The following is a 22,730-nucleotide window of genomic DNA, read 5'->3' as shown; positions in this document are numbered from 1 at the left end:
AGAGGAAGCTCGTGTCTCAGCCCACAGTCCCATCTCACCGGAGCTACCAGCCCTGGGGGGATGCTGTGCTGCCTGTGGCTCATGGGTCCTCACGGTCACCTGATTTCGAGTGTCCTGCAGGCCACATTCCCAGCACAGAGCCTTTGGTGCAAGCCCTGCGTGCTCTGGCTGGGGCAGGGGGGGTCCTGTTCTCCAGGGAGCTGAGTTCTGCCCTGGGCTTGCTGCAGGGGTGGCAGCGGAGGCCAGAGCTGTGTGTGCAAATCCAGCCTCTCCAGGTTTCACATCAGCATCTGCTGGGACAGGGATCCTTTGGAGGTTAAAAACAAAGAGGATATTTCAGGAGGCTGTGAGCGTGGTAAAAATGGACTTGTGATGGAGGTCTGCATTTACCTGTGCTTGCTGCATGAAACCCTCATAGAATCATAGAATGGTTTGGGTTGGAAAGGACCGTAAGATCATTTAGTTCCAATCCCCCTGCCATGGGCAGGGACAGCTCATACAGCTGGTAAGGCAGGAAGTTGTGGCTCTTAGGCTGTGCTGCTTAGAGAGAAAGTGCTTTGCATGCTCTATTCCATCTAAGCCCTTCTTAGGTGCAGAACATGGGGTGCTGTGGTGCAATGATGTCCTGCTGCAGAACTGGCTGTGGGAGTAGCTCAGAGATGAAGCCACGACTGTTCAGCCTCAGGTAACCTCCAGCAGAGGCCTCTGCTGGGGCAGGACAGGCTTTAAGCTCATTAGGCTGGGCTTTCCCCTCACCACCACCTCCAGAAGACAGCACACAGACATCTAACAGAGGGTTATATTGAACACACAATACCACCTGGTTCAGAAAGGAGGAAGGATCTCCCCTGGTTCCTCACGGAGGCATTGGGAATGCAATAGAATTGGAAATGGTGATTCGTTTTTCCAGAGGACAAACTGTCCAAGGACAGTATGTGCTGTCCAGCTGGGAAGGCTGAAGTCACAAAGCCCCTTCCCTCCCCACAACTGCTTACAAAGGAGGAAACCCAGCACCATGCTTTTTCCAGTGCTGCTGCCACCAGCTGCAGACCAGCTTTGCTAACAGCTCTTATCCTCAGGCATCTGTCAGCCTGAGCTTGGTGCAGCTGAGTACAGGCCTAGGGGAGAGGGAGGTGCTGATGTTTGAACAGAGAAGCTGTGGCTGCCCCATCCCTGGCAGTGCTCAAGGCCAGGTTGGATGGGGCTTGGAGCAACCTGCTCTAGTGGAAGGTGTCCCTGCCCATGGCAGGCGGTTGGAACTGAATGAGCTTGAAGGTCCCTTTCAACCCAAACCATTCTATGCTTCTGTGATAATTTAACTCCTTCCTACAAGCCTAGGGTTCAGATGGCACTTTCAAGCTATCCAACCTCCTTTTAAGAATCCTTCCCCCAGCTGGACATGGAGGGATGGCATGGGGACAACTGAAGACACCCTGTGCATACCACAAAGGCCTTGCATAGCAACTGTATTTCTTGCATGTCTTGAAGTGACTTACGGGCTGCAGGGTGGGTATTTGGATCTGGTCACAAGGCAGAAAGGAGAGGAGGTAGGTCGCCCTCTTGCTATTTTGAGATGGGCTGTAGTCACCACCCCAAGTGAGCACCTGCCTTGTCTCGCAGCACCCTTGGGCCCCACACCATGCCTCATCTCAGCACCACAGTGCCCTGGCCTTCTCATGGAGAGCAAATGTGGGTGAATGGTTGCACCCCTCCTCTCCCACACCAGGGCCTCCTGTCCCCATCCCCAGCACTGAGAGCACACACAGATCTTCAAGGAAGGCTCAAGACTTTGCTCCTTTAATGTGCAATAAAAAAGGCAACCCTCCTGAGCTTGACAAGAAACCCCACAATCAGGAGCCCTGTGCCTGGCATCCTCCTCCCTGGCTGCCTTTACCATAGGGCAGCATGTGTGGGTTACTCAGAAAGGTTCTCCTTCCCATGAGCAAAGGAGCTCCTGGCTGCTGCAGGGCTGCTTTGCTGGCATGAGATGACTGATGTCTCACTTCACCTCTGTGCCCACCAGCTGAACAAGCGATCCCAGCAACGACATGGTGTAACAGTGTTGATGGAAGGGCCTCCTGCTTTAGGGAGCAGCACACACAGCTACCCTAAGGGAGTCTATGGCAGTGGCCAGATCAGAGGCTCAGTGAGACCCCCACACCATAGCATGATGTGGTGGAAGGCATCAGTGAATGTGAGACAGGGAGGTGGGATCTCACTGGGGAAAGAGAGGAGAAGAGTATAATAATGGGAGAATTAAATTAACTGCAAAGAGTTTGCTGAAGGCACATCCTACCCCGTAGCAGACAGCCCCTTCAGACAGCAGACAGCCTGGGGTACCGCTCACAGCTCAAGCCTTGTATGCAGCGAGGGCTTTGGTAACTGGCTGTCATGCAACAGAAACATTCGAGCTGTGGGCAGGATTATGAATAAAACAATGGAGAGGAGGAGGAGAGGAAGAGAAGGGGTTGTGAGTGAGAAGGTGTTGCATACCACAAGTACTTGTGCAAGAGATACTAGAGTGACAGGGCCCCTCTAACATTAGTGTTCCTCCTCTGCCACCTGTAATGCTTTGCATCCCCATGCTTTCCTGTTCTAACACTGTCAGGCAGGAGGGTGGGGGGACGGGGTGAGGAAAGAGGCAGGCAGGAATGATTTCAGCCTCTCCTGCTTCTTGGGCAAGAGCTCTATCTACCCCCCGGAGAGGAGGATGAGCAGCTTCTTCAGCTTTGCCCACACTGTACCAAAAGAAAAGCCCACTGAACTCCCACACTCTCTAGCAGCTTTGAAAACCCCCTTCACAAGTATATTGTGTGACATCCCTAAACACAATAAAGATTATCTGAAATCTTAAAGCAGCTTAAAAATAAAAACAACTCAAAGGGAAAACAGGAAGAGGGTGGAGGAAGGGGACAGAATCCTTCCCCTGCTGGCCCCTGGTCAGAGGCAAGCGAAACAGCACACACAGCCTCTTGCTCCACAGCACACCAGTCCATAGCATTCACAAGGCGAACATAGCATCATCTTTCTTTGCTTGCTTCCGATGATGGCTGGCAGCAGGAGGGGAGACAGATGTCCCTGCTGAGGAGCTGGACAAGGTGGGCAGCCGGTCTGCAACTTTTGCTCGCTCTTCCAGGAACTTGTCAAACTCTGGGCAAGAGAAGAGCAGAGCATTAGAAAGGAGGGAGGTCTGTGAAAGAACCAAGGTGCTGCCAGGAATAGCTGGAGAAAGGGGTTGGCTTGTAAGTCTTACCTTCACTGGTGACACCTTTTGCATCCTCTGACTCTCCCTAGGGAAGGAGGAGAAGGGCATGGTTAGAAGCAAGGTAGACAAAGGCGTCTGCATGGAGAGAGACAGGACAGCGATCCCCCTACTTCTGCAGTACAGACATGTTAGAGTGGCCTTGAGCCTCGGTCACTAGCTATGCCTCCCAGAAGGCTAACTATACTGGTGTGGTATCCCAAACCCTATGTCCCTGGCCTTTCCTCCCCTGCTCCCTCTGAGCTGATTCAGCAGTGCCAGCGCTGTTGTACAGTGCCTAAAATCCAGCCCTGCAGACAACTCTGGCAAGACTGTTGGCTCCAGGGCAGCAGCCCCTCACTTACCACATCAGTGGAGAGCCACTTTTCTATGTCTTCCATGAAATTGGCTTGGGGAACCGGCACCTGGGACAGAAGGAAAAAGAGCTATGAGGCCAAGAAAAGAGGGGGTGTTCCAGGAAACCAACCCTGCAAAAAGAAAGCCCAACTCAAAAGCTAACCTCCTTCCACTATTCAGTCTGCTGAGGCCCTTCCCATTCCAGCCAAAGCCACTGCAAAGCTCTCCCAGCTACCAATGCCACCGCTCACCTGCTTCCTCTGCCTCATCCACACCCAAACACAGCTTTCAGAATACATGCCAGTAAAAGCATCTGGGGTTTGGTGGTTGGCTCTGGGGTATTAGAACTGGACCAGGCCTCCCATTTTGGTGAGGACCCATTAGGTAGAAGTCAGCTGCTTGTGTTAGGCAACCAGAGAACAAGAGGTGTGCTTTTTCCCACACCTCTTCCCTTCCACAAACCAGTGACAGGGTGGTATCAAAGTCTGCGAAGCTGAAGATACTGGATGTGCCAGGTCTGGCACACAATAAGGGGGGAAGACATCTGCCAAGAAGTGATTCCCATGGAGCACAGCAAAGAGACACCTTCCCAGTGGACAGAGACAACCTTGGAAAAAATCAGGTCTGATTCCAAACCCCAGATCCTTTTTCCAGCCACAAGCTCCTGAACAAAGCTGAGCAAGGAGCAGCCCTTGATAGAGGCTTCACAAGCAGAAGCGTGAGAGAGTGTTTGTGGGTAGTTATTTATTAGTGTCCCAGTATGTATAGCTCCCTTAATCTCAGGGGAACAGCAAGACCAAGAAAAAGAGCAATGCCTTCTTACCAAGGACAGGCAGTTTTCCCCAAACCAGGGAGCAGATAATTACCACAGCTGGCAGATGGATGAATGGGGATAGAGGGGGATGTGGGAGATTAGGGAAGTATCGAATCAAACTGGCTTTTTCTACCCAGAAAGGAAGTCTTTGGGGTAGAAGTACATTCATGACAACTGGACAGCATGTGTGGAAACTTCCTAAAGCAGACATCAGTTTGGGCAGTGCCCATTTCAGGAAGGCAGGCTAGCAAGTTTCAGAACTGGGAGTGTGTCACATAATTGCAGGAATTCCTGCTGCCGAAAGACCGAATTCAACAGCCTGAAGGCTCTAACAATTTAGAGGAGGAGGCCTTGAACAGGGTAAAAGCCAGAATGTTTTCCTCCAAATGGGGCAGCTCATGCTGAGCAGGAGAGGATGCAAGGGGAATGAATGGCAGCATGATGCCACCAGCTTCCTCAGGATGCCACCAGCTACTGCCTCTGCCCCAGACACCCACCTCAAAACAGGCCATCCTCTTAACTCAGAGTGGCACATGCTCTCTTGGCCTCAGAGCTCCTATGCTTTTTTCTTACAGTCATGTTTCCTTGAGGAAGGACTGAAACTCTGCCTGCTTCCTTCCCAACCCTGGTCTCCTTTACTGGCCCAGACCAGGGTTGCTCCATTTCAGTATGCAGCCTCTGCTGATGTTTGCTGTGCATCCTCATGTGTTGTGCCAGTGCCACTTCTAGTTGAGCAGCCCCAGCTTCCTTCCTTCTTCCTCCCTGCTGGCACTCCATGATCTCACCATTCCTTGCCGCATCATCCACTTAGTCAGCTGGGCTCCATCACTAGAGGCACCAGACTCCCCCTGCTTGAGAGACAGTCTGCACTGAAAGCTGCTATTGCAGAAGGTGAGGGAGAGGGAAGGCAGTGGGTTTAGGGTAGGGGAAAGAACGCACTAGTACTGGTGGCCTACTTCTCTGTTTACAGAGAGAAGGCAACTGGACTTGGAAACCTGCTGAAGTGGGGTAAAACATACATTTCCAGGTGGAAATTTCCCTGCAGATATAAGGAGGCCATCCTGTTACTGGCTAAGCCAACCCCAGACTTTCCATAGTTCTCCACCTCTGGGGTTTAAAGAATGAGGCATATAGCCCAGGTAGGAAATGCAGGTTGGTATAGACTGGGAGTCAGTTCTAGTATCAGTCAGTATAACATCAGCCAAGTTAACACTTGAAATTTTCCAAACAGACAGCACATTTATTGCATTGGTGAGCAAGCAGAATGCTTTTATTTCCAGGAGTGCACTAAAAGCTCTGTGGCCACTTACCGTTCCTGTGTTCTGCTGCCGGGCATCCAGGGCACCAGCGAGTCCTTTGGAGGCTTGGGGATCTTCGTACTTTACCCTGAAAGCATGAAGTTAGATAACACACAGGCTGATAAGATTCCTGAGAGTGAAGAGCAGGAACTCCTAAACATATATTCTGTGCTTCTGACTGCACAACCTTTCATCTCTCATCATTCTGCTCCCAAGAGCTTCTAGAAAGGTGTGTAAAACCCCTACCAGAGTTGTAGCCCATCACAAAACAGACTAAGCTACTCACTGTAATATCACATTGGGATACCACAGGACAGCCCTGGCACATGACAGGAGGACGACAAGGCAACATATGAAAACAACCATCCAACAGACTAAACCACAGACTTACAGAGCTAGGTGCATCAGTCATGACACTCATCTTCTCTGGGGTTGACTACAGGAGAGAGATAACTAACACAGACTGACCAGAATATTACAGCTACTTTAGAAAGGATTGGAGCAACAAGCCCCTACATACTTGCCTACCTTCACAGACACAAACACAGTTCAAAACCATTTCTTTAACTGATACTACTCAAGAACTCACTGGTCTATGCTACCTACATAGGAGGTGAGACTGGATGATTAGAAGAGCCTCGTGTTGCTCCAGTCTCCAAATGCACTGTTACAGCAACCCTCTTCCACACACAGGCATAATCTCCCTCATCCTATTTCTATGTCCCCTCTAGGCTCCATCACACATGCTAACACCACACGTCACCATTTGATCCAAGCAGAGTGGAGAAACAGTCTGTCCATGCTGGGAGAATGAAGCTTCTCCCAGAAACTCTCTGCAAGTCTCCTCTGTAGCTGCTCCCAGGACCGTTTCTGGAGATCCAGCAGACCATCAAGTGGATCTGTTTCTGTTGGGAGCCAGGGGCTTGGGCCACCGGCGCTCAAACTTCTCAAAGAAGTGCTCATCAGTGAAGGGGCCACTGTGGACAATGGCATCAAGGATGAAGTACAACGCTGCTATCATGCCACTGATGAGGAAGAATGGCAGGAAAGGCTTGAGGTGCTTCAAGCACTGCTTTGCTGAGACACACATGAAGCATAGGGTGGGTCAGGAACAAACCCCAGCAGCCCTGCCTGTGTCTTCTGCCAGCACGTCCCGTTTGGGAACAGCAGGGCAATGGGTCTGTTCAGATGCACTGAGAGCAGAGGCTGGGGAGTGAAATGTGAAGCCTGAGCCAGTCAGAGTAGAGGCTACCTGGCAGGAGTGCAAGTGCAAGCAGATGGAGGGCAGTGAGGAATAAATAGAAGATGTCTCGTTACTTGTGCAGAGATCATAAGCCTCAGTCTGTTAAGGATTGCGCCACATCAGAGGATATGATTCCAGCCATGTCCAGATCTCCCCCAGGCTCTAGCACTGAGTTCATACTAGTGGCTCAGATTTCAGGCCCAGACTGGGTGCTGTTGTGACCACTGATTTTGTCCTAGACTTCCTCTGTCCTCAGGCAGCACACCCCACATTAAAAGTGGTGGGGAAACCCATGGGCAAAACACACGAAGATGTGTGTCAGACAGGAGCTTCCCCATCACTTTTACCAGAAACAGTCTGAGGAAGTGGAATTAAAAGAGACATCCTTAAGAGACCTTAACTTGCTACTGTGCAGCTGCAGAACAAGGCACTCCTGTGGACAGAGATCAGGAGCACAGGTCTTTGGGAGCTGGGGACAGCTGTGTACCTGTGGGCTTTACTGCTTGGAAACTGAAAGAGAGCAGTGGATGAGTGACAGGCAAAACAGCACAAGATCAACCTCAGTCTCTCAAGCCAAAGAGACCAGACAGCACAACTCTTGTTGGCTCCTCCCAGAACAAGGATTCAGGAATCCACTCTTTGCAGCAGAGACCTCTTCAGTCATGAATCTTCAGTTCAAGAATACTATGGAGACCCAGATCTGAGTGCTTTACACCAGGTCTAAAACACGTTATGGAGGAAGAAACGTCAGTCCCCCTTACCAACAGGGAAGCTGAGGCACAGAGCAGTGCCCTGCCTTGCAAGCCACAACTGGCTGCATACTTCCTGCACTCCAGTTCAATATTCTGTCCATTAGGCTGCACTGATATTCAGCAATTCCCAAATTCAACATCAGCCCAGTCAGAGCACATGAGTTCAGAGACAGACAAGAAAACTCAGCCAGTCCCACTCTACACCTTCATCACCAGACACTGAGTCTCCCTAGCATATGTCTCCACACACAGAGAACCATTTACGTTCTCCGTGTGCCCAGGAAAAGGGGAGATGATCAGCATGCAGAAGGACTGGGAAGACAGAGGTCACCTACAAACCCTGCGCATCAGAAGAATGCATTTCTATTGCATCCTGCTGTCTCTCAGGAGCTGGGCCACAGCCCCAGTTGCCTGAGTGCCCTTTGCCAGAAGGCAGGACAGGACCAAGCGGGCTGCTACACTCACTCTCTGCGCTGCTCAGCCAGCGAGCTGCCACGGGTCAGGGCAAACATGTCAAACTCTTCTTCCAGCTTGCCAGAGGTGTCGAGGGAGTGCAGCCCTGCGCTTACGCTGCTTGAGCCCAGGTCTGTGGGAGAGAGAGCAGGGTGAGCAGGCAGCACAGAGCACTGAACAGGGGCCTGTGGGCTTGGAGGGTACTGGGTGGAAAGCAAGCATCAGAACTGGCTACACCACTTTAGGCCCACTCTTCTGTATGCATATGTGTAGTGTTGTAACAGAAGCAGTTTCTCCGCCTGCTGAGCAGATATTTTTAGCTTAATCTGAGGCAGCAGCAGCAATTTTCTGCACTGATGCTGAAGGCCAGATATTCCTGACCATTTAAGACAACTCAGAGGGAACTGCTCCATAACCTGTGGAAGAGAATAACCTGCGCTTCTGGGCAAGCATCTTTGAGACAGGTGAGTGGATTTTCATGACTCAGGCATCATCTGAAAAACCCTGACTTCAAAAATATCCCAACTGGCTTTGTAGAAAGTCTTGCCAATTTTCTGTAGCTGCAGCCAAAGCCTTACTGAATGTGTTCATAGCTAGCAAGAGCTTCAGGCAGCGCTATGTAGGCTGCTGGTATGTCTTGAAGAACCCTCAGGATTTCTCAGGCTTTCTAAGCAAACAGCCTGTCACATCCTGGGTCCTGAGCCCAAGATGCTCATGGCTGCCTTTCCCGCACAACTTAGCTGCTTTTCTTCTCCAAGACCTCGGTGGTCAGCCTGACACCACACAGCAACAGAGGCAACCGCACTGTGGCTTGGCATTGCAGAGGGAGCAACTTTCTCCCCTACTCTCCTTGGAAGGCCCAATACTTAGCCACAGCCTAACACTGCGTCATGACCTGCACAGCATCAGGTGGATGCTGAGACATATGCTTATGTGCCTTGGGGCATATACAAGTTTCTTCACAAGTTTATTAGTTGACAATATACCCTGTTTCTCTAGGTTATTTTGTGAATGTGGCTAAATAATCTGGGGAGGTGATTCAAGAGCATGAAAGGATCCCCATAGGAGGACTAGGGGGAAAACTGCATGGTAACTTACTCATTCCAGCCAGCTGAGAAGAGAGGTTGTTGGTGACTTCAGGCTGCCTCACTGCAGAAGGAGTACTGGGTCCCAGGTCAATCAAGCTATTCTCTGCCTCATTTGGTGCCTTTGGAGGGGAAAAAAAAAGCAAGATGACAGAGAGTTTCTGAAATTTGGACACCCTGACTCTTCAGTCCTAGCTCACTGACATTGCAGAAAGAAGCCATTCTCTACCCATCAGAAGATACCAGTTGTGAAGCCTCTCCTTGTGAAGAGGGGAACAATGATCAGAGAGAATGGGCTAGGAATAGTGTCCCAGGGCATAGTAGGCCACGGTAGCCAGCCTCCCAGCTCTGCTGGATTCCAGAAAGTGGGGTAGATGATTGCTGATTCAAAGGACAGGACAATGCTCAGAGGACAAAGGGAGGTTCATATGGGAATTGGTCTTCTCAATGTTCAACGCCAGAAAATCATAACTGCTGCTGATCTGCTCATGCTCTTCAGGTGAGAGGAAGGCTCCCAGTGTTAGGGAGGGAGAGGCCTGAAGTGGGAATGGGAGCGTCCTGCACACCAGCATGGCCTGGTACAGCTGGGCTGGGAGAGAACAAAGCCAGACTGAACTTTTCTGCAATTCAGCAGGACACTGCCCGACCTGCAAGATGCAAACTGAGCTGCACAGAGGAGCAGTTGCTCCAAGTTACCTTTACTGGCTGTCCTGTCCGGAGGCGCTCGAACCTGCAAGAAAGATGACAGGATGTATTTCAGTAGCATCTGCTTATTCACCCCCAACCAAAGAGATTTCTCATAAAGGCTTGGCACAGCCTGCCCTTTCCTACATACTAGGAAAGGGAGACCATGGCTTAGGGCCCAATTCTTCCCCAATGTTGTGGTTTAAACCCAGTCAGGCAACTTGTTGTTCTTCAACTTTCAGCAACCCCACAGCAGAGGGATCCTCCTGTTACTCCAGAAATATAGATGGGTTCCACCCCTTGACAGCTTGATGGCAAGGACACCCAGGACACCCAAAACCAAAGATACCATAACAAGGTCCTCAGAGTTGGTATCTCCTGAGAGAAGGTGTGAAGAAACTTCTGTGATCCTCCAGAGCTACTTTTAACCAAAATGGCTGAAACCCAGCTCTCCATCTAGACTAACTTCTCCAGACTTCACCCTAGCTTAACAGATGGGTTTGATGAAATGGAAATAAAAAGCAAGGAGTGCTGATCCTCACCTGGAAAAGTCCTGTCTGTCCCTGTCTGCCTCAGAGCTAGAAACTCAGCTCTTTCCATGCAGTTCCTTCCTTCTTCTGGGTTATGCTACAAGGACATCTTTATATTCCACCAGTAACTTACACAGCAGTTTTGAAGGGATAGGAATAAATCAGCAATAACTGGCTTTGTTCTCAAAGATGGATGATACAGGCTGATACATCTTGAGTATTACACTCATGGGCAGATGAAAAGGGTGGGATAGAAGGCCATCAAAGGGGAGTAAACTCTTGTGGAAGATCAAAGCAGAGAAAGGAAGAGAGGTACCTTTCATGGCGTAGAAACATGTTGTTGAGGTTGTCATTGATGAGGAGCAGCTCCTCAGTGAGTTGTTCATGGAGGACACGGGGAATCAGCTCCAGAACACGCAGCTGCATGGCTCTGCATGTCCGATTCAGCTCCTGCTCACAGCAAGGGGAAGTTACCACAAAGGTCAAGCTAAGGCTGAACACTCACAGGTTTGGAAGTCTGACTGGGACAGAGCCCAGAAGCTACTGGGGTCTATCAGCAAGTATTGATAGGCAACAGGTACGGGTGTGAGATGTAAACTGAGTTTAAGCTTTACAGACCATAACTGTATGCTTCTTGTGTAACACTTTGCCCAGAAACAAAGGCCCTTAGGAACTATAAATCCCCGTATGAGATGATTCTAGCCTCAATACTGTGACTTCCCTTGGCTGTTAAAACTCCACCTTCCCCATTTCTCCCTTATCCCATCATTGCCTGATAAGACCCACACTAAACTCTCCAGTTATTCCCTATGCCTACCATGTGTCATGCCTCAGTCCATCCAGTCATTGCTAAATCAAGCTGCATGTGCCAGCCCTCCACCCTGCCAGTGTTCCTTACTTGCAGCAGCTCCAGGTCAGAAGGCTCAGCTTGGGTGGGCACCAGCTCAGTCAACATCTCTGACATGACCTTCATGTTCCCATTCACCACTTCCAGCTCACTGCGCAGCTTCCCAACCTGCAAAAGGGAGGGCAAATGACAGCTCTGCCTCAGAAGACAAGGAAGATAGCTAAGGAAGCTCTGAATGGCAGTGCACCACTTGTATGCATGTGTTCACAGAGCTGAGCAGCCACTGGAGAGCTCTCTTGTTACTATTAAGTTTAGTTCTCAGGAGCTCCTGGCAGAGGGAAGCTCCATTACTTACCATCAAGTTCATTTCCTGGTTACAGATGTCAAGCCCTCACCTGAGATCTCTGGGCACTAGCCTAACCTTGATCTTTAATAACTATCACAGGCTGCTGTTATGATTCAGATTTCTCCCCAGCTAGCACCTCCTGTGTGGCAGGCACTCAAATAATTTCATTTCCAAAGCAGCGTAAAAGGTGAAAGGGAGAAAGGTATTCCCATTCAGAAGGCAAGCCTTGGCCAAGTGTACAGTTGAAGCTTTATCCCTCTGGTTTCACAAGCTACTAATGAGTGTCTTGAGAATGGTTTCTACCCTCTGTTCTGCAGTGTACCAACAGCTGGAGGTTTGAAGTCATATGAAGTCAGGGTGAGGAAGAAGAAAAGAGGATGGGAAACAAGTGAGAAAGCCCTGGCCTTTGGAAACCACATAGGCAGATAAGGTTCATTCATACTAAGTCAGCAGTGAGGCAAGATACAGATTATAAGGAGGCATCTACTGAACAAGCTTTTGCTATACAGCAATACAAAGACCTCACTCAAAACCTCTGTGTCTCAATTCCTCACTTCCCTGTAGCCAGATCTTCCCTCTACCTGCCAGCAACCCTATCTTAGGAAAATGTAACTACTCAGTGTTTGTGGCATCCCAGCTCATCACTGTGGCCACAACAGAGCTCTGGGGAACTCTCGAGGGACTATGCTTTAGAGGAATGGCTCCTTGAGGACAGAGGCTGAGGAAGGACCAAGACAGCAGTCCCAGAAAAGTGTTTATGAAACAGCCCCCAAATGCAGGGAGGGTCAACAACACCACTGGGGATCGCGTCCAACTCACCTGCTCTGGTGTGGGTGTGATGGGCGCATCACTGGATGTGCTTCTCCCGGCGGGCAGGGTGACAGGATGGAGGATGGACTCTATCTGCTGAGGGGAGTTGACCACAGGAGAGTTCTGTCCGGACTGGGAGTCAGAGCTATACACAGTCTACACACAGAGGTGGGAAAAGTCACAGGGAGATTTTAGACACTCACAGCTGATAGGACAGTGGAATTAGCAGAGAAATGTTGATGGCAACTCCCCATCTGCTTTCAAAAGGTGTTTCAACAAAGAGGCTGTCCTGAAGCTTCTCACTCCCCAAAAGCCCTCTAAATGCAAGTTATAGTTCCTGAAGTCCCCCTCATAGCTCCAGAATAATAGCTGCCCTACACCCTTCTCTTCAGCAATGTTCCCATACCCTCTGTGGTGTGTGGATGGGTGACAGCATGTCCAGATCAGTCATGGGGAACTCCAGGCCTTTCCGTCTCAGGTCTTCATACACAGCAACGACACCAGTCAAGTCCGGTGAGCTGCGGAAGGCATCTGCCCAGGACTAGGGAGAAGGAGACAGTACAGCCCAATATGATTTATAGGAGTCTTCTGTAAAAACACCTAAAGACAAACACTGTCTGAACTGGCACAGATACTCATGCTTCTTGTCTCACCTGGATGAGGGTCAGCACCTTGTCATGCACTATGGCAGGTGGATTGTTCTTCGGCAGGATTGTTCTTACCAGGACACCTTCCACAAAGTCCTGGCTGGACACAAGGACATGGAAGCGATGGCCACAGTTTTTGACGCATGTCTCCAGGACCTTCAAAAGCAATGAAGCATTAACTATAGACTTCTCTATATGTATGCTTGTTTGCCTTGGTTTTAGGCACCTGTGTCTTTTCCAGCAGCATACCAGAGAGCTGAGAAAGAGTCCTGACCACTCACCGTCAAAGCCAGCATAACTTCATGGAAGTTCTTATTCCCTACAATTCTCTTCTTAATGGCTCGGAAGGCATCTTTGGGCCTGAAGGAGAAATCAAAGAAAGATCGTCAGAAGGCTGAGACCCACCTACAGAGAGGCAAAGCTAAACAGCCACTGGCTCTGGATGACCCATACTCAGGAGGCGACCTTCCCCACCATGTTTTCAGGACAGCCTGAAGCAATGGCTGGCAAAGCAGCTTCTGCCCGTGGTTCTGCAAGAGAGGGGTCCTGCTAATGAGTGCTCTTACTGAAATTGGAGGCCTCTGTGCTGATGTCTGCAACAACTCAGGGTGTTGAGGAGGCCAGGAGTGTATTGGCCTGCGGGGCAGCATGGTTGCTATGGATGGGCACTAGCAGGCCAATGGGACAGCCATGATGCCAAGACAGTACAGCTGTGTTATCAGGTACTCAAAACCGAAACACCAAGTGGTCACAGCCTGGGACTGAGAACTGTGGACAGAGTGAGGTGCATTTGCACTGTGAGAATAGCATGGAAAAGGATTGAGCAGAGATATTTGGCTTTGTTTTCATACAACTGTGAAGATGAAAACTGGGCTTGCTAACTAGCAAGGAAATTTGCTAGTTTCCTCCTGGACAAGGGTGAACCCTACATTTTTTATTCCATGTAGTGCCTTCCTTTTTCAATGCTGCTCTTTACATCTCCACTGTGACAAGGAGCAGCCCCCCTTGAATTCACTGGCAAATCCAGAGCTAACGAGTCTGGCAGATTTCTGAATATCTTTCCATAGGGAAAGGGGGACAAGGCCTCCCCCACACACTTTGCATATGTCTGAGTGACTGTACATGGAAGTACCTGAGAAGTGAACCTCAGCAGGACTTGCACACTCAGAAGACTGAATAGCAGCCTGAGATTTTCCTCTCTCCTCAGTCACCAGCCTGCAGATTTTTACATTCCCACAGGAAAGAAAGAGAGGGGTATGAAGGAGGAATAAACTGAAGTGGAAGAATTGCACATATGCCTTTGGAAGATGTGAGGCAGCCTGGCTTGAACTGAGGTTTTCCTGGGGACCCTGATGGACTGTTTGAATGGCTCCCAGCTCTCACGAAGATAATGGGAAAGTATCTGCTGTGACAGCTTTGCTGTCTCTCAGGGTCTCCCAGGAGAATCTTGTCTAAGGGACTGTTGGGAAAGCTAGCTTATTACCTCCACCAGTGAATGCTGCTACTGCAGTCTAGGGATGCAATGCTATAGGATGTGCTGGGACCTGCTGCTGGATGTGCACCAGCTCCCTTACCCTTCTTCAGTCTCGTTAATGATGTCGCAGATCTCCATGTTGAGAGCCCAGTCCTCGCTCCGCAGGGACCCATCGGTAGCTCTCTCTGGAAAACAGAAACCAAGACAGAGCAAGGCTGAGAGCAGCCCTGGCACTCACAGGCTGCTCTTCACCTGTCGGAATACCCCAGAGCACAGCCTCCCTCTCCCTGGCTTCCATCACAAGAGGCAAGGAGGTGAATGCAGCCGCAAAGTCCGGGTCACTAAGTGCTCCCCACTAGGTGTCACCACCGCAAAGCCCATCCAGGCCCGCGTTGGCAAGGGTGGCTGCTCAACTTAGCCCATGCCACTCGTGCTACCAACAACACAAACACACACTGCGTGATCTCTGGTGTCCCACACGTGAAGGGAAGGGGCTCAGCATGGCTTCAGCTCCACAACTGGAGAAAAGAGGGCTTGTTTTGTTGCTGCAGGGCCAGAAACTGTGAGTTTAGTCGGCTTACACTGACACAGATCTAATGCCAATGGCACCACTCTTGCTTTGCACCAAATTAGGGAGACAAAAGAAATCAACCCCCTTATTTGTACATGGGCCCTACAAAACCAAGCAAGCAAACATAAACAGCCAAGGCAGGGCTCTCTCTTGTTTCACATTTACACCTCTCCCCTGAACTTCTGGCCCCTGAGGATTATGGACACAAGTGGACTGCAGGCTGATGTTGGAGCAATACTGTTTCAGCTTTGATTGTGTCCCCTTTAATTAGGAATTCCTCAGTCAGCCCTGATGTTATTCAAGGCAGAGATTTGGGAAATGAGCAGCTATTACTGACAGCACCAGCGTCTCCACCCTGCAATCAGGATGCCTTGTCCCCAGCCGCACTGACTGACTGATGCCTTCAGGGGCACCACCAGAGGCTGGGGGAAAGAGAACCGCCAGTGGGGGAGGCAGGGCCCAGGCACTCTCCAGACCACTGGAAAACACAGACATGCAGCAGATGGCAAACAGAGGACAAGAACCGTCCTTCACAGCTCTCCCATCCTACAAAATGCCTGACCTAGCACTGGGGCAAGAGAATTAGAACTAGCCAGACCGGTTTAGCACCTACCAGGTGCTCTTCCAAAGAGCTCAGACTCAACAAGGTACTTAGAGAAGTGCCTGCATTTCCAAAACTGCTCTCCCTGCAAAACCTGGAGCTGGCCCTGGCTGCTGTGGGTCTTCCACCCCTTTGGAGAGGCCCTTCCTCTGCAGAGCTGCCTTTTTCTGCTTTTGACCAGGTAGCTAACGATCCCTTTGCGGGGTTGAAATGAAATGCCCATTCACACAGTAATGGGATAGGATCAAAACACAGGAAGAGGAAGATTTTTTTAATTCCTGCCTGGGTAAGCACACCCATCATGTTTGGGGATGTCCTGCTTTTAAGGGTCAGGCAGAGAGCTATTCACACCACTGTGCAATGCAGCCTCTTACACACGTGTCCCTCCAACAGATTACACATCACAGAGTAAAGTTACCTATCTGTCCCTTATCACAATCCAACCGCCAGCTTTTCCGTTGGCTGCAGAATGTATTGACTACACTGAGATTACATTGTGGCCACAGCCAGATGCAAGAGGGCAAACAAGGGAAGTAGAGCGGCAGAATGTTCTTGAGGCTCTTTCACCTTTCTCAAGGTCTGGCTACTACTGTGATATCCTGAAGGCCCCTTGATTCAGCTGACCTTTTCTCACTTTGAGTGTTAATTTTATATAGGAATCCTGGCCTCTTGCAGAGCCAAGCTTCCTCAGTGAGGCATAGGAGGTACCATCACATTGGGTGATGTGGTGGAGAATATATCCAGGGCAGTGGGCTATAGGGGAGTGTATTTGAAGGAGGCCTACAAGGATGCCAGAGAGGGACTTACTATCAGGGATTGTAGTGATAGGACAAGGGGTAAAGGGTTTAAACTTAAACAGGGGAAGTTCAGGTTAGATATGAGGAAGAAGTTCTTTACTGTGAGGGTGGTGAGGCACTGGAATGGGCTGCCCAGGGAAGTCGTGAATGCTCCATTCCTGGCAGTGTTCAAGGTCAGGTTGGACAGAGCTTTGCGTGGCATGGTTTAGTGTGAGAGGTCCCTGCCCACGGCAGGGGGTTGGAACTAGATGATCTCAAGGTCCTTTCCAACCCAAACTATTCTGTGTTTCTATTCTATGCCTAGAATAATGAATGTGTGAAGTTGTTGCAATGCAGGGGGTTAAATATTTTCTGTCAGGGCTCCTTTGGGATCAGGACTCAATACAGTAGCAGAGCTCCAGGTTTCCTCCTGCTCTGGGACACCACATGGCCAGGGAAGGCTGATGCAGGTCAGGCTGGTCTGATGGATTTGTGATGATCACAAAGCCACCCTTCACTTGTGCTCTCCTCTGGCATCCCTTGACCATGACACACGTTAGTTTGAACCCCAGCCTAGCCAGAGGTTTCTCTGTGCTGCCTCTGGCAGTGAAGCAAATCAATCACACAGGGACTGCTCTACTGAAAGGAAGTCCACATCCACTCTTCTCACCCCTGAAGAAAAACACTGCATGTTAAAGGAAAAACCCCACAATGCAGGAACGGGGGTGAGCCTGCTGGGAAGCTCTGAGCTACAGGACAAACCAAGGATGAAACAAAACCTGCCTTTAACCATCAAGTCCTTGCTGTTCAAGTCTCCCCAACCCTCCTTGTGCTCATTTTCACCATACACAAACATGAACTGAGTCTGCAAACACCCCTCCCTCATTCCCTGTGTTTGGTGGCACTCTGTAACCTGCTCCCCACTATCCCCCCCAACCCCCCTTGTCCTCTAAACATACCAGTCCTGCCGAGGTCAGACCACAGGTTTGCTTTTCAGGCAGGAATGCAAATAAACTGTGCATGCTCTTCACCCGGTGGCCACTTAGGGGAAAACGGGGCTTCCTCAGAGGTGACATACACTGCCCTGCTGTTACCCTACAGCGCTGTGCTCATCCTGTTACCGTCATCCCTGCTCACACGCTGGTCAATTAGGAACTGCAGGAAAGCAGCAAACCTGCACAGCAGAGACTCAAAAATACAAGCTAGAATAGCAGTATTAGGGCACATGGAAAGCAGGAGCATGTTTCAAGGACCATGAGGCATTTTCAAGGACAAAGTGCTTGAATTTACCCCGTACAGATTAAGACCTGGCCTAGCTAGCCTTGGGAGAGCTGGAGCTAATGCCCCTTAAATCCTCCTTGCTTGCTTGCTGTCCAAGCCTACTAAGATATGTTGGCGTTCTCTCTGAAATCCTGAACTTCAGCCTTTTACTAAGGCCTGCAGAAGGAAGGAAACAAAGTCTATTCATTGATCACATGAAGGATCAGGGCGGCTGGCCCCATTTCATCAGCCGTAATTAGCACATGAACTCTCTGCCCCTCATGAAATCTGAGCCTGGAATGGCTGGGGACAGCAGCAAGGCCCTAAAAACGGTGAGCACAGGAGGCAGGGCACGGCTGCCCGCCCAGTGCTTTGCCTTGTGGGGCTCATCAGGCAGCCTCTACTTATGTGCGCAAACGAGAAGTCCCCGGGGAGGAGGTTATCAGAGAGCTTATGAATGCCATCTCCCTCCAAGCCTGAAACCAAGTGGCTGTTGAATGTACAGGAGGCCCTTCCTGGGGCCACTTCAAAGCCACATTGTTTTGGCAGCCAGTGCGGCTCTCCGGGTGTGACAGCACTGGGGTTTGTCTGATTCCAGCCTGCTGCCTCACAAATTGCTCGGATTGACCCAGGACCGCTGGGGACTGTGGTACGGGTTGAACCAGAGCATCAACTCTTTCCCTGCCTGGCATTTGATGTGCTCCTGCTGACTGTAACTGGGTTATAAAAGTAGAGGTGGAATCATAAGATAAGAACTCTGAGCTGGGCACAACTGACACAGCAGCAGGGCTGTACATTGCTTCGTGCTGAGTAAATTTCACAGCTTTGCTCCTTCTTGAGTTTATTGTCTCTGCCCTTGTGGCAAGAAAGAGCTTGCTGTGGGACTGGCAATCCCACCCAGCCGTGCCTGCAGCAGCACACCAGCGCTACAGTCAATAGCCTGGAGAAGTACAGGAGCTGGGAACAGAAGATCCTGTTCCCTTTGCTCCCCATCACAGACCTGAAGCATGCGTAACCAGCCAGGCGCATTCAGAAGCCTCTGAAGTGCTCTGCCACAGCTTATCAGAGACTGCCTTTCCCTCCTTCACATCAAGCCCTTAACCAGTGTTCCCCACAGTGCTCTGTCTCACTGCCTTTCCACTCCTCAGCAAAGCACCAAGCGTCTTCTCATCCATTTCAGGTGTTTGAGGGCACAAGCATTTTATTGCATGAGACAGTATAGGTTCAGCACAAAGCAACACAACAGCCCTTTCTCCCAACCTTCATTCAGTTCATACTCTCCGTGGCCCAAATCAGCATCCTGTACAAAGAAGTCTCCTTCCTAAGCCTTGTGCTTTTGCTTCCCTTGAGGAAACTTCAGCACCAGCTCAGTCAGGACTCCAACATTTAGCTGTCTTGCTCCTCCAAAGACAGAGGTGACAATGCGCTTTCTAGAGAGAACAGAGATACAGCTCCAGACCTAATTAGAGGATGGTGATGGACACAGACTTGTGTTGCTGACATAGTGCTGTGGGTATTTGGGTCTCTGAACTTCTCCTGCTCCTTTCCTGTGACTCAGCTGATACTCTTTGAGTATCAAAACAACCCTTCAGTTGCTGCCTTTGCCCCTTATCCTCCTGACAAAGTGGTCACAGCAGACAAGGCAGTACCCTTTTGAGAAGCAGTACCCTGCAGGGACCCAGCTGGCTGTAATGAGAGCAGAGTGTTACTGACAACAATTGCTGCCCACCAGCTCCCAAGGTCCCAACTCACAGAGGGGTGCAAGGACACCTGCAAGCTGGGATCCAAATGGCTACTGGGATTTTTCTGGCATATTGTGCTGTATGTATCCCTCTTCCTCACCCGTGACCCTCTCTTACCTGCTCCCTCTCTACAGACTCGACTTTTCCTGGTTCTCATGCTTAAAGCAATACCCAAGCATAAAAAAATCCTCTTCATCTCTGTGCTTACACCGTTACTTCTCTCTCTTGCTTGCCCTCGCTCACTGAAATAACCTGTCTCTGTCCCTTTTGGTATTGCTGTAATTGCTAGTTATTCCAGACTTCCAGGGTCAGGAGAGAGCATTGGTGGTTTCCTCTCCATTCTCTCACTCAGAGCACCACCTTGAAATTAGACTTTCCATTCTGAAGTTTCTTTTGGCTCCTGCATGGAGATGGAGTAGATTTCCCTTTGGAGAAGGGGGGGCGGGGGTGTGTGTGTGAATCCAAACAATGATGCTTCAGCACTCTTTGGAAAACTTCCCACTGGCCAGAAGTACTGTGTTTAAAAAAACCCCACATACACAAAAACAAATACCAAAAATTCTCCAAACAAACAAGTCTGTATTCATCTTACTTGGGAAGAGACATCACAGTCCAAAACCAGGACAGAGGCAGCTTTTGTGACTAAATCTCAGTACTGAGTCTAAGAAGTTAGAAAACCTACTCTGCAACTGACTCATTCTGTGACTGATCACTGAGATTACCTGAGCATCAGTTTCCTTGTCAGCAAAATAAATGGGACTTACTAGATTAACACTGATGAAGGAATTTGAGAACATCGGTGCAGTGTGCCACGGAGGATTGCATTTTTTGTTCCTCAGCCTTCACCTAAAGCTATTTTAGACTTCATATGCTCTATCAGGCATACATGACTTTGTCAAAGTGATTTACAAGGACACAGATAGCCCAAAGCAGAAGTGCTGTGCAGGTTTGGTGATCAGGCTCATGGGTTCAACATGCAGATGTCACAGACCTACCGAACAAGTCTGGGTAAGTCATCTTCGCGTCCCAAATTAAACAGGGAAGATAGCATTTATCCACGTCCCCAGGATGTTGATAGGTGATGTTCAAAGGGAGAAAAACATTCATATTTTCAGTCTCCAGCTCTTTCAAGTCTCCATACTGAGTTCCTTTCCCATGCGCTGCAATTCCTCCACCCCTTTGGACTCCCATAACCTAAAGTAACCCAAATCATCAACATCTCTCTACTGTCATACCTCTGATACTAACGACTCGAAAATCCTCTCTGACAACACTCTTGAAATACTTTTTCTTCTTCTTTTCTATTGTTTTTTTTGTTGTTGGTGTTGCTTAAAAATCCCTTCTTTAACTGAAGCAAAGCCCAGAGGGAACCCACTTGCAATCTGTATTGATCAGAAGATTCAGAGGACAAGATGGGGTCTGTGACAACTTCAGATTGCCTCTACCTCAAAAAAACCATATCTGATGCAGTCACTGAGGCAATCAAAGAGCATTCATTCTGGAAAGGGAGAGACAGCTTGGCCTGGAAAGCGTGATGAAACATGTGACATTCATCTGGGGAGATGTTAAAGATCATCTGAGGTTTTTGTTACAGAAAACCTTCCCTGGGGATCCTTTTCCCACCTTGCTATAGTGTGTCTCACCCACTTCTCCCAGCACTAGAGAGTGGCACACCACAGTGTCCCTGACCCATCATTTGGACAGAGCTCTTGGGGAGCCTCTAAAATAACACTTATAAAAGCATTACCTAAAGCAGCTGCTTGCTGCCTTCCCACCCCAGCGCAGAAGCCCATTCAACCATGCAGGCACACCAGAACCTACTGAATCAGGGACAAAGGCATTCACAGTGAGGAGCAGAGGTCTGCACAAGCGACAAGAAGCAAGATTAAGCAAGTGCATACGTTCATATATGGCTATTGCATGACCTGGAGAGTTTAAATGGGCAACATCAAAACACCCTTCAAGCACAACTTACATGCACTTAGACAATGGGAAGAAGGATTCTGAGTATTTTAAGTGCTGCATCTCTATTTTGAGACCTGTGTAGCTGTTGACGCTCTTGTGCTTTCTAACTATAGCATGTCTTTGCTCCACTTTCTCAGGCTGCGTCCTTCTCCTGTGTTCACCTAGCTGACCCGAGTACAGGGACTAAGAGAGACACAGGCTGGACTCCTGACACTGATCCCATTGCTGGAGCTGGGAGCCCTGTGAGAACGCCAGTGGCACAGGGGAGGCGCGCTCCACAGAGCCAGCATTACCCACCCCTTGTCCCAGACCTCCATGCTGTGAGGTTCAGGGTGGGCAGCCCACCCCGGGGTGCCTGCAGAGCTCATCCTTCAGGTGAGGAACACCGTTTGGGTGAGCTGCAGCGCTCCCGGCAGCCTCCAGCTCGGTGATGGCCTCCACCGACCACGCTGTCACCTCAGGGAGAGCAAACCCCCTTCCCGCCTGGAATGCGGCAGCAGCTCCCGCCGTGACCCCGATAGCACCCGGTGCCTCCCGCGAAGCCCCCGGGCGGGAATGGACCCGAGCCAATCGCGGGCCTCGGCTCTACCGGGGGGGGGGGGGGCGTGGTTCCCACAACGGGGCCGCGGCCCCTTTAAGTGCGGAAACTTCACCTCGCCACCTCAAGACCCCCTCGCGCCCGGATTGGCTGGCGGGGCCGCCGGCGGCACCGCCTCGGGCTGCGCACCCCCTATTGGCCGGTAGACCCGTCAGTCAGAGCGGAGCTCTCTCCTGACTGACCCACTCCCTCCTCCGTCCCGCCGCGAAGGCGGGTGCCGACGCTTCCCGGAGGAAGGGGTCGGGCGGGCGAGCGAGCGCCCCCGGGGGCACGGGCGAGGGAATGCGGGGAGCGGGCGGAGAGGGTGGCGGGGGCCGCGGCTGCGGGGCTCACCGATGCGCTGCCCCACGGGCGAGCTGAAGGGGTTCCCCAGGAGAAAGTCCATCGCCGCCGCGTGGGCCCCGCAGTGACGCCAGCGGCCGCCGCCCGGGAGGGGCAGAGGAGCGGAGCGACGCCGGGTCCCGCACCGCCGCTCGCCGGGACGGGAGGGGCCGCGGGTGCCGAGGCACGCCCCGGTGCGGAGAGCCTGTGCTGATGGGGTTAGCTTCCGTAACGCTGCGCTGAGGCGTACCGGCGCAACGGGTACGGGCTGGCAAGCGGGGCACCGCCTTCCGCGACGCCCTCCCTACGGAGCCA

The 22,730-nt window shown here is 50.7% G+C and overlaps 1 protein-coding gene across 4 annotated transcripts; it reads right to left on the bottom strand.

The window, feature by feature from the left end:
* Window positions 1–1,769: 1,769 nt before the first annotated feature.
* Window positions 1,770–22,483, bottom strand: TOM1 (target of myb1 membrane trafficking protein). 4 transcript variants are annotated; one of them, XM_062602686.1, is made up of 16 exons: window positions 22,428–22,483; window positions 14,682–14,766; window positions 13,389–13,467; window positions 13,114–13,263; window positions 12,867–13,001; window positions 12,470–12,616; window positions 11,356–11,472; window positions 10,774–10,907; window positions 9,940–9,973; window positions 9,257–9,365; window positions 8,171–8,291; window positions 5,723–5,798; window positions 5,198–5,263; window positions 3,607–3,666; window positions 3,254–3,290; window positions 1,770–3,150 (listed from the first exon to the last, which is right to left on the bottom strand). In XM_062602686.1, exons 1-16 carry the CDS (start codon window positions 22,477–22,479, stop codon window positions 3,002–3,004), a joined length of 1,551 nt encoding a protein of 516 aa, XP_062458670.1. In that variant the 5' UTR covers window positions 22,480–22,483; the 3' UTR covers window positions 1,770–3,001. The 4 variants fall into 4 exon arrangements, with proteins under 4 accessions (XP_062458670.1, XP_062458671.1, XP_062458673.1 ...); XM_062602687.1 differs by having other exon boundaries at window positions 5,198–5,260; XM_062602689.1 differs by lacking the exon at window positions 22,428–22,483 and adding an exon at window positions 17,489–17,589.
* Window positions 22,484–22,730: the final 247 nt, after the last annotated feature.

This window comes from Pezoporus occidentalis, unplaced genomic scaffold (assembly GCF_034315485.1).
Source record: "Pezoporus occidentalis ecotype Australia unplaced genomic scaffold, CSIRO_AGI_Poc_V1 ctg78, whole genome shotgun sequence".
Lineage (NCBI taxonomy): Eukaryota > Metazoa > Chordata > Aves > Psittaciformes > Psittacidae > Pezoporus > Pezoporus occidentalis.
The sequence above is the reverse complement of the archived record's forward strand: the minus strand, read 5'-3'. Positions and strand labels throughout refer to the sequence as shown.